At 42.0% G+C, this 18,803-nt stretch overlaps 1 protein-coding gene across 1 annotated transcript in view; it reads right to left on the reverse strand.

Moving 5' to 3' along the window:
• Positions 1-1,806: 1,806 nt before the first annotated feature.
• LOC123602927 (leucine-rich repeat-containing protein 37A2-like) overlaps positions 1,807-18,803 on the reverse strand; it is a 50,120-nt gene continuing 33,123 nt past the window's right edge. The window contains 9 exon segments of the mRNA XM_045487244.1: positions 1,807-2,578; positions 2,680-2,822; positions 2,902-2,956; positions 4,503-4,552; positions 7,151-7,173; positions 7,176-7,305; positions 8,752-8,856; positions 9,238-11,045; positions 13,074-13,192. Of these exon segments, the coding sequence (XP_045343200.1) occupies positions 2,476-2,578; positions 2,680-2,822; positions 2,902-2,956; positions 4,503-4,552; positions 7,151-7,173; positions 7,176-7,305; positions 8,752-8,856; positions 9,238-11,045; positions 13,074-13,192 (2,536 nt within the window). The 3' untranslated portion in view covers positions 1,807-2,475.

The raw sequence follows: 18,803 nt of genomic DNA on the forward strand, positions 1-18,803 counted from the left end.
ATAGGAGAATGGAGTTGCCTGGAATCCCGGCCCACGCTTCGGGAAGCCCCACCACGCACAGATGGGTCTTCTTGGTTTCTCGTCAGCTCTGTCTCTGTGTCCACCTCTCTTATTCAAAAAGTCACCACCAGCCCCCGCTCCACCCAGCTCATTAAGGCGTTTGAGCTGGCATGAGGAGTTTCTGCCCTTGTGACCTAAGAGTGACTAAAGGGCCTAGTACTGCGCCTGGCTCAAAGCAGGTGCTCAACAAACAGTAGCTGCCACCATCCTCATCGTTATAATTATTGATCCTTTGATGGTAACCATGGCTTAGATGTCTCTGTACCCCTGCACCCTGCAGCAGGGCAGTATAACCGTCAGCAGGCTTTGGAGTTAACAGGCCTGGATTAAACCCCTACCTGGCAGTTTTGGATTTGCGGCTTTGGGCACCTGAACAGGTTGCCTACATCCTTTAAGCCCTGTCCCCTTATCTGCCAGATGGGGATAATAAAGTATGTTTTCACGGACTGTCGGGCTAAATTAAGACTGCAAAACGCCCAACCCAGGCCTTGACACCAAGTAAGCAAATGGTAAACTAGCTGCTGCTGCTGCTTCCGATTACTGTTACTCTCTAGTCTTGTGCTTTCAACACAGTTATTTGTTGGCTCACTGAAGTCACCACACAGAGACAGACACTTGGTGGCCATTCTCACTAAAACGCTGGGGGAACGGGAGCAGGCACCAGGAGAACAGGTGTCCTTGCCCAGCAGCAGCAAACTAATAAAGCCGAAGAGGCACTGATGGGCCAATCACTCCGCTTGGAACCGTTCCTACCAACCCTGCCAAACCTGCTGGGCTGTGCCCCAGTCCTACTGTCCCCTCGGGGGACTCTGTTGGCGGCCAGCGGTTGGTGCCATATTCCATCACCTATCGCTAAGCCACCAGCATTTATTTGGGGGCATTTAAAGAGATTGTCAGGGGCGCCTGGGTGGCTCAGTCGGTTAAGCATCCGACTCTTGATTTCAGCTCAGGCTGTGATCTCACGGTCGTAAGATCGAGTCCCTCGCATCGGGTTCCACACTGAGCACGGAGCCCGCTTGGGGCTCTTTCTCTCCCTCTCTCTCTGCCCCTCCCCCCTTGCTTTCAAAATAAACAGACATTCAGAAAAGAGATTATCAAACCTTGTTCATTCAGGATTTCTTTTATTCACTACTGTATTTTGACTCTGACGTCCTTTTTCTAAAATCTGTCATTCATTTACTCAGAAAGTATAGATGACTTCATTATTTTTAATGTTTATCTATTTTTGAGAGACAGTGTGTGAGCTGGGGGGAGGGACAGAGAGAAAGGGAGACAGAGGATCTGAAGTGGGCTCTGTGCTGACAGCAGAGAGCCCAATGCAGGGCTCAAACTCCCACACCATGAGGTCATGACCTGAGCCAAAGTCGGATGCTCAACGGACTGAGCCACCCAGGCACCCCGACTCCTCCCAACATCCTAAATGTGACTGGTGAACGCCCTCCTCTGCAGAAGTGGAGGGATGTTTGCGTCTTCTGCACGTTGTGCTGCATTATCTCTTGGAATCGTGCAGCCCTGATCTGAGCTGGGTAGGAAAGCAGTGGTAGGTGTGGTGCTGGGCTGAACTGGAGAGAGCCCAGCCGCACGCATCCGACCCTCAGTGGGGTCAGCAGAGGCTAGTGTGGTACAGGTGAACAGTAAGTGCCCCCACCAATAAGTTTTCTGAAATAAAGGCCTGAGCAGGGCAGTCCTGGGTAATTACTGCTCTCACACATTCTTTAACCCTCCAGCTTCTCCCTGCTAGCTCTCTGAGGGTGGGGACTTTTTTTTTTTTTTTTTTTAAAGAAAACAAACAAAAAAACCCAATGGGAATCATCTACTAGCTTGTAAGGTTGAGGAACACCCTACTTCCAACTACACATTTTGTGTCTGAGTTTGAGCTCTTGGGAAGAAAGACAGGCCTCAGCCCTACAGTGGAGGTAGGCTCAGCGATCCAAATATTCTGGCAACCCCAAGGACCTTACGGAGGGGCCAGAAAGAGATGATCCTCTACGGGCAGGGGGTCAAGCGCGTTGTGAATAACTGGTATTTGGTGAGCCAGGGGAGAGAGCACCAGAATAAGCTCTTAATTAACTTAATAGTCTAAGCCCCTTGAAGATATGTTTTCCAGTTTCCAGAGACTGACTGTATCAGGGAAATGAGGGAAAGACGCCCCATTCACCCTACTTTGCCCATACTGTGTCTTGTGGAAATACTGGCTACCACGAGGGACTCTGGCTTCAGTCCTGCTTCTCTCGCCTGTGGTCCCTGTTGTCTGTAGATAAATATTTAACTGTTTACGTTTTAGTTCCTTACCACGTGGCTAGAATTGGTTATGGATTTATACATTTTATTGAGAAAAACAAGTATTTTACGAGCAATGCTGAGAAGCCAGTATAGGAAAGTAAACTTTGTAGGTGGCCTGAGGCAGGACGGCGTTCACTCTGTGACAATCTCATATAGTGTCTCACTCTCGTCACCCAGCTCTTCAGTAGTGGAATCTGTGGCCTGAGCCTTCTCTGCTGTGGCTTTGCCAGTCTCCCTGGGAAAAGGAGAAGAATGCCAAGGCTTTGACTCTCGAAAGGAACAATTCAACTCTTCATAATTTCCTCATTTTAGAGAAAATCTTCCCCAATCACGTACCCTAGTTCCTTGTTGAAAATCTCATCTTCATCAGAAGAATCCTTGTCGTGTAGCTTCTGTGCCATGTTTTTCTTGCGTGTGGCATTGAGAGGTCTGTACATGTCCCTAAGCCAAAGTGGCCGCCTTCTCCAGAAAAAGCCCTCCTGGAAAACAGAAAGGACAATGTTAGGTCTGTTTCCCCTGCCTTCTCCAGCCACGGTACTTTATCCTCCTCAGATTTACCTGATTGTCACTTTCCTTTGAGCATCTCTTACGCAGCAGAGATCCAAAGAAGCCCCTTGAAGGAAACACACACACAGACAATTAGTGATTCGTACCATTTTCCTTGCCTCTCACAATGTATTTCTCCAGTCTTATTAGCAAGCAAAATCAACACAGACCTGGGATCTCAGAAATAATTCCATACATGCTGGGCTTTCAGAATTTTCCTGTGTCTGTCCATAATGGCCCCACAGTGTCCCTGGGAGACCTTTGTATGTAACTTGACATGAAGTATAGGCAGGATTTTCACCCTGCTCACCTTCTGGCCCTTGGCCAAGTGCCCTTGTGCAGTCAACAAACTGGGTGACCACACGGCAGAAGCACCTAACTCTCTCCAGAAGCATTTTACATCAGTTCCCGCCAGGCTTAGCCTCCCAGGCATCATTTGCTGGCGGGTGGGGAGGTGTTTCTACTTTCCTAGCTGCTTTACCTTACAAGATGAATCGCACCGAGTGAATGCCTGAGTCCAACCAGCAGTTATCTAGCTCACTGACTTTCACACTGCAGGCAGATGAGTGAGTGAGTCGTGAAATCACCTTAAAACACACGGCTAGCGCTAACACACAAAATACTCTTTTTGAATACAAACGGAATAGGGGGTACCTGGGTGGCTCAGTCAGGTGAGCAGCCCAAGTCTTGATTTTGCCTCAAGTGATGATCTCACAGATTGTGACATTGAGCCCTGTATCTGGCTCTGTGCTGATAGTGTAGAACCTGCTTGGGATTCTCTCTCTCTCTCTCTCTCTCTCTCTCTCTCTCTCTGCTCCACCCTCCCCCCCAAATAAATAATAAACTTAAAAAAAACAGAACAGAAAGAATCAGAGTGTATGGTAAGTTTGTTTTAGAAGGTACTTATGTCTGTACGGTATGTGTGCACTGAGTTGTGACATAAAATGCAGTTCACAGCCCAAGAACAGTGTAGTCAGAGACGTGCCCGACTGGAAAGGAACCATCTTCTTTCTGGTTCTAGTGGTACTAGTGATACAACCGTCTGGCAAGACATCTTCCTTTTCTCCTTCTCCATCTCATTATTATAAAAGGAAGAGATAAATGATTATCTAAGGTCTCTCCTAGTTCAAATTCTATTGGGTCTGGATAAAAGGAATGGAGAGCGGGGCCTCGAAAACCAGAAGGAGGAAGAAGGAAGTCTCCCCCCCACTTTATAGGAGGGACTCATGTATTCCACCTTCCATCATGCTTGAAGACTAGCCCCTTCACCCCACGACTTTTGGCCCTCCCTATCCCTTCTCCAGAGCCTCTGAGAAGGTCTGTGGCCAGGCCTGATGCCCACCGCCAGCAGGAACGGGTCTGAACATTTCCACCCCCGTCCCCCCACGATCTTTCTTTAAAGGTCTAGTGAGCACGTGCTCTGTGCCAGTCCCATTCTAACTCGGGTTTGGCTGGGCAGCTAACTTTGCTGGATCCAGGCAAAGCATTAGGCCAAATATGTATTCTTTCTGCCTTTGGTGATTTCCTGGCTGTAAAACAAGGGGATTGAAATAGATGAGTTTGAAAATCTAGTTCTACAATTCTACTTTAACGATTGCCAGACTAATATTTACCTTGAGCTTCCTTCTTTACCTTCCTTGGCTGCTGCTCTATGAGAATGAATCTGTTTTGGAAGAAAACATGATCACAGTTACCCATCACAATAACCACTCCCTCCAAATCTTTATTCATTCCTTTGCATTTTAGGTCTTATCTACCCAGTGAGATGATAACTTTTCCTAGGACAGGAATTTGTTTAATAGTCCTTTGACTCTTCAATAACACCTAACTTGTGTGCAGCTGGTAATACATTTTACTGACTGTCTCAGATAACATTCAACAGATAATTCCTAATAAAAATTCTTGGGAGGAGGAAAAGAAAAGTGTCTACCAGAAACCTAAACAGCAGCACTGTTTTAAAGTCAAGGACAAGAGTAGGATGTCTGTTATCACTGCTGCTATTTGTTGGTGTTGAGGAGGTCCTAACTGATGCACTGGGGAAAAATGGAGTCGTGGAAAGGAAGAACTAAGACGTATTTGCATACGAAATTACAGACAAACTAAAAGGCCCAAGAGAATCAACTAAAATTTTATTGGAAGAAATATGAGAATTCAGTAAGATGGCTAGATATAAAATCAAGAGATCAACATGTAAACCTCAGTGACTTTCCTATGTTCCATAAATAATTAATCAAAAAACGGAAGAATTATCCCATTTACAATTATCAATAAAAAGGCATAAAGTACCTAGGAATAAACTTAGCAAAGAATGGGTAAGACCTATGAGATGAAAACACTAAAGCTCTTCTGAAGGACATTAAGAAGAAACGAATACATGATGTGAGACACTATTTTCCTAGAATAGTGTAAAGATGTCAGTTCCCTTCAAATTAACCTACAAAGTCGAGGCAATCCCATTCAAATCCCAAGACAGTTTTCTAAACAAAAACTGGCCAGCTGACATTTGGTAGAGAAAATGTGCAAGCACAGCTACAAAATGTATGAAAAAGAAGATCACAGAGCAGACATTAAAATACGTTCTTACAGAGCAACTGCAGTTAAGTATGTAGCGTGATACGGATACAGGAAAAGAAAACCAGATTGATAGAGTAGAGTCTAGATAAAAATAGTATTTTAGATCCATGAAGAAAGAATGAACCATTCAATACAAGATTTTAAAGTAACTGGATCTTTATGTAAGGGAAAAAAGTTAGATCCCCTACTTCGACCGTACCAAAACACCAAACAGATTCCATACAGATTAAAAATAAATAAATCCCAACAAATATTATAAGAGTACAGAAGAAAATATCAGAGACCATTTTTATACCATGAGGCGAAAAGGCCTTGTTTAACAAGACCCATGTCCCATAAGCCATGAGGCAGATATGGTGACGGACTGTCCACACCCTCCTGTTCATCGTAGTCCTTGCCCCCTTGATCCCCTGGATTGTTTGTCCTCTTCCTGTTGATTTATAAAACTCTCTTCATATGAAATATATTAATCCTTTCAAGGGCTTTCACTGAATTTCAATGTTTCAAATATTTGTCAGTGTTTTTATCGTGAAGGAGACGGAACAGTGGGATAGGAGCACAGGCTGACTGCAGGCACAGCTGGGTTTTGCTTTGGGTTTTGCCACAGGGGCCTTAAGCTGATCCCCTTCTATGTATGAAAGAAGGATGGTGATATCATCCTCACAGGACTGTGGGGATTAAATCAGATGTCTGGTTTATTCCAAGCATAAATCAGACAAGACGATCAAATCTATCCAATGTTTCTGCATGTGGTATCAGGTCACAAAGCTTTTTCTCACCACAAGATTATAAAAGTATTGATTCTATTTTCTTCTAATACGTTGATGGCTTCTTGTTTCTCTTTTTTTACATTTACTGAAATATGTTTTTTTAAGGTGAGAAATAGGGATCTGTTGTTATTTTCCTCCCAAATAATTAAGCAGTTGTTCTATTACCATTTATTTATTTTCTTCCACTGATTTGAATACTAAAAGGCAACATTTCAATGTTTATTTATTTTTGAGAGTGACAGAGAGAGAGAGAGTAAGAGTGAGAGAGGGGCAAAGAGAGAGAGAGACACACACAGAATCCAGAGCAGGCTCCAGGTTCTGAGCTGTCAGCACAGAGCCCAACACAGGGCTCGAACTCCTGAACCATGAAATTATGACCTGAGCCAAAGTAGGACGCTTAACCAACTGAGCCACCCAGGCGCCTCTAAAAGGTAACATTTCAAAAGTCCTAGTCACCCAAGGATCTGTCTATTGCTGGACTCTGTAGGCTACTTAAACCTAAACATTAGGTTGCATTATTCCTCATTGTGAAATTGACACAATGCCTCATCTCTTCCTTTGAACATCATTATTGTCCACTACAGGAAAAAAACTGCATGGTCTCTGTCCTCAAAAAGTGTATCACCTAAGTAGGGAGAGGAAATAATGAAACCACATAAAAAAATATACACACAAGGTTAAACCACATAGGAATTTAAAACAGCAATAGGAGTTTATAGAACTTCCCCAAAAGCAAAAGGCTGCAGGCCACCTCAAGATGCAGAGTACTGACTGGACAATGGCCAATGATTTCTCTTCCCAGAGGTCATGGTAAGTTGACCCCACGCTAGTTCCTAGGCTCTTAGGCTGAGAAATCAGACTCTGATCTCATCAAGAGAGAACGCACTTCTTTCTACATGGAGGCAATATCACCTTACCAATGTCACAGGATTGATCAAAATCAGAATGTCAGGTCATGAGTTGACAATAAGGAAAACATCCGTTCCATAGATAGGGCATCTGTGTCTACATGATTGGGCATTACCTCCCGTGGAGACAGGCCTCTGTGGCACACTGAAGTATAATCAGAAGGCTATTTGGTGAGAAGAGAAGTGGAAGAAAAGGAATTAGCTGAATCCAGTGTTTAATGGAAAGGACTGAGGTAGCTAGATCCATCCATCTGCCCCGCGGGCACAGCCCGGCTGGTGGCCTGACTCTCATCTGCTGCCCGAGGTGCCATCTCTACTCTTAGGCAAGGCTAGGTGGGCACTGCCCATGTTGGTCTCTTCCTCACCATTTCTATGCTTTTACTACTGACCAACCCTCCAGAAGACAGACATGTTTCTCCTTAGCAGTTAATACATCCAGTCAGGTTTTACTCAAGTCTGAGAGACCAGGAAGCCTTACATATCTCTGCTCTGATCCATGACCTTGATATTTCTCTCTTGAGGAGCTGCCTTTTAACAAACTGTTTAGCATATTTTTGTTATCAGGGGAGGGGAATGCGTCACTGTAGACCCTAAGAAATGGTGACAATCTCACAGAAGGACTAGGTCCAGGAGTATTACAGTATTCGGGGAAGGCTTTGTGAAGAAAGATGAGCTCGAGTTGGCTTTTGAAGGCTCATGGGACTTCCACCAGCAGAGTGAAATAAAGGAATTTCAAGTGGGCAAAGTCACCAACAAAAGTAGGAATGGGCATGGTCTGACTAGGGGATGGTGAGGGGCTGCTTTGGCTGAAATGGAGGGTTGCCATGACAGATGGCAATATATATATCTATCTATCTATATCTATCTACCTATCTATCTATCTAGATAGATAGATAGATATAGATATAGATATAGATATAGATAATAAGCATATGTATATTTGAATAAATATATTGAATATATATTCAATTCATACATAATTGAATAAAAGGTAAACAGGCAAGCTCCAGGAATAGGCAACTGTAATTATGACAAGCTTTGAGTAGCCTGATGCAGGATTTTAGCTGCAGGGTTTTAACTGAACCTGTTTACACAATGCCTTGCGAAGTGGAGGAGAGAGCTGTAGGTACATCTAATTAATCAACAAGATGACACTTTTATCTCTAAGCCATGCCCTTTCTTCCAAGATGACTGATAGCTCCATGGAGGTGAAGACTATTTCTCTCTCATCATTTTAGCCAACGAGGAAAGAAATCAGTGGTAGTAGGAGGATGACTGGTGAGTGCATCGACTCGACATAATTTTTTTGAGTTGAAGAAATTTTACTATCATGTCAACTGTGGCCTTCTTAGACCTAATGTCTCAGAACAAGCTAATGGCTTGTTATCTTGGTTACAATCCACAGATGTCTCCCGGCAGTGGGGTTCCTTTGAAAATCCCTGGAATATACTTTGCAATAAAAGGACAAAGCATATCTCAGTCCTCCAGACTGAAAAGGGATATCAAGTCGTGATAGGTGGGAAAGTGGCTTTGATTTTCAGTTTGTGGGTTCTGAATCTATTATAAAGAAGGAATATAGTCTGGGAATCTGAATTAATTGTTGTCCTTACCTCAATGAGACAGAAAACTATGATCAAAATCATCACTACTACAGTCACAGATATTGCCAAGATGAGTTTGTTGTTATAGCCATAGCCTGGAACTTCTTTTGTGAGCTAAAAAAAGGGAAAGAACAATTTTTTTAGAAAACAGAGATAGGATGAAAGTTAACTATTCTTTAACGACTCTAAAACCCCATTCTTTCCGATGAATCGCTTATAGGTTCTTAAGGAATATACCAAATCTAATGTGATACGTAACCTTAATCATTAGCATTTTCTTCAAGAATTTATGTATCTTGTATGTTAGGTCCTCTTTTTGTCTACTCTGGGAACAGCGGCACTGTTTCCTAAATGAGCAAAGTGGCAGATCACTGCCTTAGCCAAAATTATGTGGCCAAGACAAGACCCGGACTAGGAGCCCCTGGTCCTTGTGCTTGGGTCCATGTCCTAAGCCACCTAAATGTCGAGACCCCACATTTTGGGGTTTATCCTCACCTCCCTTGACTCCTGCCCTCTCTGTTCACTCTGGACTTCTGTGCTCTCCTTGATATAATTCTCGTTTTTCCATTGGTCCGTATCCCACTCTGCCTTGGACACCTTTACTTCTTGCTGCTCGCTGAGAAGCTTCATCAGGAGGCCTGTTCTGGAGATGAGCTTGGCACAGGCCAGCTGCACGTGGGTCTCAGAGCAGTCCATTTTCAAAGTCCGGATAACATGAGAAATGAGGCTTCTCACGTCATTGTTGGGGATGAGGGACTGTAGCTGCTGGTTTAACTGAATTTCAAACAGATCACCTGAGGACGAGAGCTTTGACACAGTGAAGCCTGTGGCTTTTGGGGGCAAGCCAGTGCCCGCATTGTGGTATTCCCATTGTGTATCATTGGTTTGTTTAACGGTCGGCATAGAGTTGTCTGCAGTAACAGTAGAATTAGCAGTGGAAAGATTCTTACGGTTTGTGAATTCAGGGAGGGTTTGTTCTGGCACAGTAGTGTTTCCTGTAGAAATATTTTCTTCAGAAACATTTTGGGCAGTAGTGTTCTCTACAGTAGTGTTTTCTCTGTAAGTTCCTGAAGGAGCAAATAATTCTGGAAAGGGATTTTTCTGAGGACTCAGTTCTCCCGGAGATGAAAAATCCTCTCGTGAAGGGGAATTTATGAGGCTCCTGACTGCAGAGGATGGAGGCCTCTTTGCAAGCAGCTGTCTATTACTGAGTGAACTTTCCTTTCTGGACTTTCGATTCAGTTTGGCCTTGGGTGTTCTGTGGACCACACGGGAGCGACTTTTATGAAAGCGGTGTGTTTTTCTGGGGTGTGAGGCTGGTCCGAAAGCCTTCATATTTCTAACTCTAGCATTTGCATCTTCTAAAAGAAAATTAGTGTACACTAAGTCTTTTGATTTTTGTTTCACGTCAGGTGGGGATTTTGGAGCGGGGGTGGCAGAAGGCCTGCCCAAAGAGTATTGCTTCAGGAAAGAAGAGACCGCTGCCTTGTGCTCCTCTATGAACGAAGGCTCTGTATTGAAGGAGCTTCCCACTAATTTGCTGGGCCTGTGCGCCACGTGAAGCTCCCCTGGGGATGGTCTCCTGAGCCTTTGTTCCTTGTCCATGTTTTCCACAGACGGCTGGGCGTTCTGTTTCCTCTGGATGTTCTGACGTCTCAGCTCTTTTAAGTGCCTTTTCCGTATGCCCTTGGGGCCCTTGATGACCTTTTTCACTCTCAGGAACTTTTTCCCCACACTCTCAACCTCCTCTAGGCTCTTCTCCTGCGGTTGGGCAGTTTCCAATTTCTTTGGAAAGATTTGACGTTTAAACTTGGGACCTAAAAGGCTGGAATGTATAAGCATGGCCATTTTTTCTTTCTTTTTCACCTCATCAATTTTTTCCTGAATTTCTGCATCTAACAAATTTTCCAGAAGGTAGAGTTTTCTCAGTTTATTCTTGTAAGTTGAATTGTTGGATCCAGGTTTAAGAGAAGGGTCCCCTGTGTCGTTCATCGAGTGACCCACGGGCTTGTCTCCCTCTTGCACATTTGAAAACAGAAGTTTAATGAACGGTAACAGCGTCGATTCTACGTCTTCTAGATTGCCCTCCGAGAAATAAGGCAATATGTAATTCAGTGCACTAATGACATCACTTTTGTCATTGAAGTCTAGCTGCTCATTCATAAAGGCTGACAAACTGACACGATCTATGTCTGAGGATGCCTTCTCTGGCTCAATAGTCAGCTCCGTGCTGGTGCTCTTCTTTCGAGCTTTCAATACCTTCATGAATGATCCTTCTGCATTCCTTAGGTATACTTCCTGATCTGTCGAAGAAGAAGAAGAGAGATGAGTTTTGATAATGAAAGACTGATAGCACAGCTCTTTGTCAATGCACAGTCATCCATCCCAGTCAAGCAAATTAAGAATCAGCAAATACTTGAGCGCCATTTAGAGAGGAGACGAACTCAAACTTGGACCTACGACTGTCAACGACAAAAGGAGAAAAAGATGTTTTGTGAAAAAGTAGCTATTTCCTCAGAACATTCCATAGTGTGAATAACTATATTTAGAGTTATTCCATTGGTCCCTAAGGGCCGATTGCCCAGGCCTCAAGAAAAGCCACGGCTGGAAGATACTCGGCTAAACTGTGTGCAGCTCTAGTGCGACTCCTGGCATTCACATACCCCACCCTGTCCTGCTTCGGGGGCAGAGGGAGCACGAGTCTTCCTCCTTCTACGTCTTCAGTGGGCTTGAGTTCTTGCTACCATCACATATGCACGGGACAACACCCGTCACTAGCAGGTCCTCTTCTGGACACGCCCTCTCCGCCCACCCACCAATTCCTTTGTTTGGTCCCTGCTGCCATATATCGCACCTCCCGTAACATAAGCTCTAGACAGAAAAAACTAAAAACAACACCCGCTAAGTCCACCCTGGTTCTTTGCTTAAATTTGGGCAGAGATGTGGGGTATAGGTTAAGAGATTTTCCAGGTATGAGAGAGATGCCACTGTGGGGCGTTCAAAAAAATCAATGGAATGATACTTGAGGTTTTAAAATGCAGAAGGGATAAAGAAACTTTGGTCAAATGCCTACTTTGCTTTCCTTTCATTTCCAGATTTCTAGCTTTACTGAGAGAACCATCCAGAGCTTCCAACTACATGAAGGTCAAGCGTACAGCTTGTGTACACTGAACAGCACTGTGCAGCTGGGTTTTTCCAGAAGAATTAAAAGTATTTTTAGTGGTGCTGGTGAGAATCAGAGGAGGAGGTTATAAAGGTCACGAGAGAGGAGGAGCAGCGGGCTGGCGGAGCACCCAAAACGGGAGGGGAGACTTGAGTGCTAGGCTAAGGCACCTCTGATCTCATTTTTCCTCGCCTGTCAAAGGAGATAAAAAAAAAAAAAATGCCTATTCTGCCCACCTCTAAGGGAGAAGGGAGTAAGATAATTGGTAAAACATTGTTTTGGAAAATAAGCAACACTACTTATAGAAGTAGCAAAGTGTAATTTATGCTGTGCCCTAGACCATTGACAGGGACCCATATTCAAGCTATCCAGGTGCAAAAGCACATTTTGGAAGTCACCAAGTTAGTGCCAATAAAACCTAAGAACAGAAAAATACCTAAAAGCACCTGTGTTTTGGATCGAAAAGCTTAAGATGCAGAACAAGAGTTGGACAGCCCAAGAATAGAAGAGCCCTCTCATCCGTTAGAACGGTTGGGTAGCAGCTTCTGGTTAGGGAACAGAAACACAGAGGCTCCAAATAAAACTTTTTCAGAAATCAGCATCACTTGTACTCTTACACACTTATAAAAACAACAAAATAAGCAAAAAGGTATCTCCACCTGTCCTATAAGACAAAGGGCACCTGAGACCTAACGCACGTAAAATCAGCTTATAAACTGTGATGCACTATGTGAACAGGTTTTCATTTTGGGGTAGTTGACTTAATAATGTAACTGAGAATGTGACTTTTAACAAAGGAATAGTTCTTAGAAATTTAGGGATCTGAACTCTGAATGAGTAAAAATAATGCAATGACATCATTAGTTTAAAAATTTACCATTGTTAGGGTGCCTGGGTGGCCCAGTCAGTTAAGCATCTGACTTTGGCTCAGGTCATGATACCACAGTTCAGCCCCGCATGGGGCTTGCTGCTGTCAGTGTAGAGCCTGCTTCGGATTCTCTGTCCCCCTCACTCACTCTCTGCCCCCTCCCAGCTCACGCACGTGAATGCTCTCTCTCTCAAAAATGAATAAATATTTTAAAAAATTATCATTGTTGATTAAAAATAAAAGTTAAACCACAAATAAAATAAAAATTTACAAATTTATCATCAGGCAATTAGGACTTACCACAACGTGTGCCATTTGTCAGACATGCACTGTCACAATGTAGCTTGACTGTCTTACAGACAACCTCAATAGTATTTTTAAATTGGCAGAGACAGCAGGCCATACGGCTAGGTAATATCCTATAAATGGAAACACAGAGAATTAAATTAGTGGTAAAGGAGTTACTTGAGTAGGTAGAAGAGGCGGGCCAAAGTCATCACAGGGCTGTGCAAAAAGGAATTCTTGAGGCACATGGCCTGGATGGTTGGGTAGGGACCAGTTGGCCAACTGCTGCTCTTGAATATTATAAATACACAGATAGAAGGACAGAGGTGCCCAACAGAAAGGTAAGGATGGCATGGGGTATGGTATCCTTAGAAGGAGATAGAGATTAGAACTGGGTGACACTGATCAGTAGTTTAATACACACGTAACTCCTTCCAAGCCAAAAGTCTCACTTTGGGTTGAGAGCACACAGAAAGAGGGTAGACTTCTAAGAGTTTGAATAAATCTGAAATATGGCCCATACTGAGGATAAAAAGCAATCAACTTTGGCTCAGGTCATAATCTCGTGGTTCATGGGCTTGAGCCCCACATCAGGCTCTGTGCTGACAGCTCGGAGTCTGGAACCTGCTTCAGATTTATCTTCCTCTCTCTCTACCCCTTCCCTGATCACTCTCTGTGTCTTAAAAATAAATAAATGTTAAATTTTTTTTTTAAAAAAAGCAATCAATCAAAAACTAATCCATAATCTGCACAAATGCTACAATTAGCAGACAAGGACATTTAAAAAAGTTATTATAACAGTATTTCATATATGGAAAAAACCCCATGCCTCTACTTAACTCAATGAATTGTGCAACAACTTCAAGTGGCCTAATATATGTATACTTAGAGTCCACGAAGGAGAGGAGATATAAAAAAAACTTGAAAAAATAATAGCCCCCACATTTCCAAATAAGGAAACCCTATAAACTCACAAATCCAGGAAGGTCAATGAACTCTGAGCACAACATGGATTAAACTACATGTTTAGTTCAATCCATTAAACACGGATAAAACTACACCACGGCACATCATAATCAAACTGGTCAAAGCCAGCGATAAAGAGCAAATCTTAAAAGCAGCCAAAGGAACAAAACCACACATGACATACAGAGCAACAAAGATGTAACAATGACAACATATTTCTTGTTGGAAATAATGTAAGCCAGAACTCGGTGGGGCAACATCTTTCAAGCAGTGAAAAGGAGAGGGGGACCAAATAGCTATCAAGCTAGAATTCTATACCCAAAGCTTTCAAAAATAAAAGCAAGATAAAGACTATCTGAGACATACAAGAGCTGGAAGAATTCATCATTAGCAGGCTCACACTGTAGAAATGCCAAAGGAAGTATTTTTTTAAATGTTTATTTGAGAGACAGAGAGAGAGGGAACGTGCAGTATGCGTGTGCAAGGGGGAAAGAGCACTGAGGAGACAGGGAATCCCAAGCAAAGCCCAACGCGGGACTTGAGCTCACAAACTGTGAGATTATGACCTGAGCCAAAATCAAGAGTTGGATGCTTAACTGACTGAGCCACCCAGGTGCCCCTAAAGAAAGTATTTTTAAGCAGAAGGAAAAGGATAGCAGACGGAAATGTGGATCCACACAAAGGAATGAAGAACATTAGAACCGGTAACTATATAGGTTACGATTTCACTTCACTATATGTATGTATATCATTTCACTATATGATTTCACTTATATGTAGAATCTCAGAAAAAACAAACAAACAAGGGGTGCCTGGATGGGCTAAGTCAATGAAGCATCCTACTCTTGATTTCGGCTCAGGATCTCAGGGTCGTGAGATCGAGCCCTGTGTCAGGCTCCACGCTCAGCATGGATTAGATAAGATTCTCTTAAGATTCTCTCTCTCTCTCTCTCTCTCTCTCTCTCTCTGCCCCTCTCCCCAACTTGTACACTCTGTCTCTAAAATTAAAAAAAAATACACCAAAAACCATAAGATACCTAGGAATAAACCTAATCAAAGAGGTAAAAGATCTGTATGCTGAAAACAATAGAACGCTTATGAAAATAAATTGAAGAAGACACAAAGAAATGGAAAAACATCCCATGCTCAAGGATTGGAAGAACAAATATTGTTAAAATGTCTATACTACTCAAAGCAAACTACACATTCAATTCAATCCCTATCAAACACCACTATTTTTCACAGAGCTAGAACAAACAATTCTAAAATTTGTATGGAACAAGAAAAGACCCCGAATTATAATGTTGGGAAAAAACAAACAAACAAAGCTGGAGGCGTCATGATTCTGGACTTCAAACTGTATTACAAAGCTGTAATCATCAAGACAGTATGGTACTGCACAAAAACAGACACATAGATCAATAGAATAGAATAGAGAACCGAGAAATGGAGCCACAAATGTATGGTCAACTAATCTTCGATAAAGCAGAATATCCAATGGAAAAAAGATAGTCTTCGCAATAAATGGTGTTGGGAAAACTGGACCGTAACATGCAGAAGAATGAAACTAAACCACTTTTTTACACCATCCACAAAAATAAATTCAAAATGGATGAAAGACCTAAATGTGAGACAGGAAACCATCAAAATCCTAGAGGAGAACACAGGCAGAAACCTCTTTGATCTCAGCTAAAGCAACTTCTTACTAGACATGTCTCCAGAGGCAAGGGAAACAAAAGTACAAATGAACTACTGAGGAGTGCCTGGGTGGCTTAGCGGGTTGAATGCCTGACTCTTGGTGTTGGCTCAGGTCGTGATCTCAGGGTCGTGGATTGAACCCCGCATCAGGATTCTCTCTCCACTTGAGATTCTCTCTCTCCCTCTCTCTCTGCTCCCCCCCATGCATACATGTATGTGTGTGTCCATGTTCTTAATTAATTAATTAATAGGGGCACCTGGGTGGCTCAGTTGGTTAAGTATCTGACTTGGCTCAGATCGTGATCTTACAGTTCGTTGAGTTTGAGCCCCGTGTCAGGCTCTGTGCTGACAGCTTGGAGCCTGGAGCCTGTTTCAGATGCTGTGTCTCCCTCTCTCTCTCTGCCCCTCCCCTGCTTGCACTCTGTCTCTCTCTCTCAAAAATAACATACAAACAAACAAACAAACAAACATTTTTTAAAATGAATTATTGGGACCTCATCAAGATAAAAACCTTCTGGGGCACCTGGGTGTCTCAGTCGGTTAAGCTTCTGACTTCAGCTCAGGTCATAATCTCACGGTTTGTGAGTTCGAGCTCCGCATTGACTCTCTGTTGACAGTGCGGAGCCTGCTCAGATCCTCTGTCTCCCTCACTCTCTGCCCCTACCCCACTCTTGTGCTTTCTCTCTCAAAAATAAACATCCATTAAAAAAAGATAAAAAGCTGTACAGCAAAGGAAACAATCAACAAAATTAAAAGGCAACTGATGAAATGGGAGAACATATTTGCAAATGACATAATCTGATAAAGGGCTAGTATCCAAAATATATAAAGGACTCAACACCCAAAAAATCAAATACATAATCCAGTTAAGAAAAGGCCAGAAGACATGAATAGACAGTTTTTCAAAGAAGACATCCAGAAGGCTAACAGACACATGAAAAGATGCTCAATATCACTCATCATCAAGGAAATACAAATCAAAATCACAATGAGATACCACCTCACATGTGTCAGAATGGCTAAAATTAATAACTCAGGAAACAACAGATGTGGAGAAAGGGGAACCCTTCTGCACTGCTGGTGGGAATGCAAACTGCTGTAGCCACTCTGGAAAACAGTATGGAGGTTTTTAAAAAGTTAAAAATAGAACTACCCTACAACCCAGCAATTGTACTACTAGGCATTTAACCAAAGGATACAAAAATGCTGATTTGAAGGGGCATGTGCACCCAATGTTTATAGCAGCACTATCAACAATAGCCAAAGTATGGAAAGAGCCCAAATGTCCATTGATGGATGAATGGATGAAAGATGTGGTATATATATACAATGGAGTATTACTCGGCAATCAAAAAGAATGAAATCTTGCCGTTTGCAACTACATGGATGGAACTGGAGGGTATTATGCTAAGTGAAATTAGTCAGTGAAAGACAGAAATCATATCACTTCACTCATATGAGGACTTTAAGAGACAAAACAGATGAACATAGGGAAGGGAAACAAAAATAATATAAAAACAGGGAGGGGGACAAAACAGAAGAGACTCATAAATATGGAAAACAAACTGAGGGTTACTGGAGGGGTTGTGGGAGGGGGGATGGGCTAAATGGGTAAGGGGCACTAAGGAATCTACTCCTGAAATCATTGTTGCACTAGATGCTAACTAATTTGGATGTAAATTTTAAAAAATAAAAAATAAAACAAGGTAAAAAATAAACAAAAAATAAACAAAAAACCAAATGAATGAATAAACAACAACAAAAAAGAGAAAACACTTGTAAATATGGAGAACAAACTGGGGATATGGACAAAATGAGTGAAAAGGGTTAAGAGGTACAAACTTGCAGTTATAAAATAAATAAGTCACCAGATGAAAAGTACAGCATAGGGAATATAGTCAATAATACTGTAATATACTTATTGTGGTGAGCATTTCATAATGTATATAATTGATCACTGTGTTGTGAGCATTTCATAATGTATATAAAAGATCACTGTGTTGTACACCTGAAACGAATTTAATATTACATGATCTATATATACTTCAATAAAAGAGATAATTGAGGGGCACCCAGGTGGCTCAGTCAGTTAAGCATCTGACTTCAGCTCAGGTCATGATCTCATAGTCTGTGATTTCAGGCCCCACATCAGGCTCTGTGTCTACAGCTCAGAGCCTGGAGCCTGCTTCAGATTCTGTGTCTCCCTCTCTCTCTGCCCTCCCCCACTTGCACTCTGTCTCTCTCAAAAATAAAAAAATAAAAAAAGATAATTGACTATTTAAACAAAAAAAATAATATGGTGTGCTAAAAGTAAAATGTATGAAAACAACAGCACAAAGGTCAGGAGGGGAACAATGGAAGTACACTATTTATTGTAAGGTTCTTATACTATTCATGAAATCATATCATATCATTTGAAGATAGACTGTGATAAGTTAAACATGAACACTGCAAACCATTAAACAGCTACTAAAATAACAACACCTGAGTTGTAACTATTTATCCCCCCACCAAAAAATAATAAAACGTACTAAATCAACCCAAGAGCAGGAAGAAAAAGAAAAAGAAAAGAAACAAAGAACAGATGGGATACATAGAAAAGAGTAGACAGTAGCTTTAAATGTAATCATATAAATAATTACATTAACTATAAATGGTATAATCACCTAATTAAAAGATAGAGTTGTCATACTGGATAAAAAAGCAAAAGCCAACTATATGCTGTCTATAAGATTCATCTTCAATACAAAGATATAAGTAGGTTAAAAACATGGAAGAAATTATGCTTTGCTAACACTAATCAAACGAAACCTTGAGTGGCTATATTTACTATAGGACAAAGTCAATTTCAAAGCAAAGATATTACCAGGGATAAATGAGGTTATTCCATTGTGATAGAAATGTCAACTAATAGAAAAGACATAACTTAAAAATTTATGTATCTGATAATAGAACTTCCAAATATATTAAGGAGAATAGGAAAGAGAGACACATAAGTACACAATTATAGTTGGAGATTTCAATATCCCTCTCTCAATAATTGACAGAAAAAATATATAGAAAATGAGTAATGATACATCA

Source organism: Leopardus geoffroyi, chromosome E1 (assembly GCF_018350155.1).
Source record: "Leopardus geoffroyi isolate Oge1 chromosome E1, O.geoffroyi_Oge1_pat1.0, whole genome shotgun sequence".
NCBI classification, from domain to species: Eukaryota; Metazoa; Chordata; class Mammalia; order Carnivora; family Felidae; genus Leopardus; species Leopardus geoffroyi.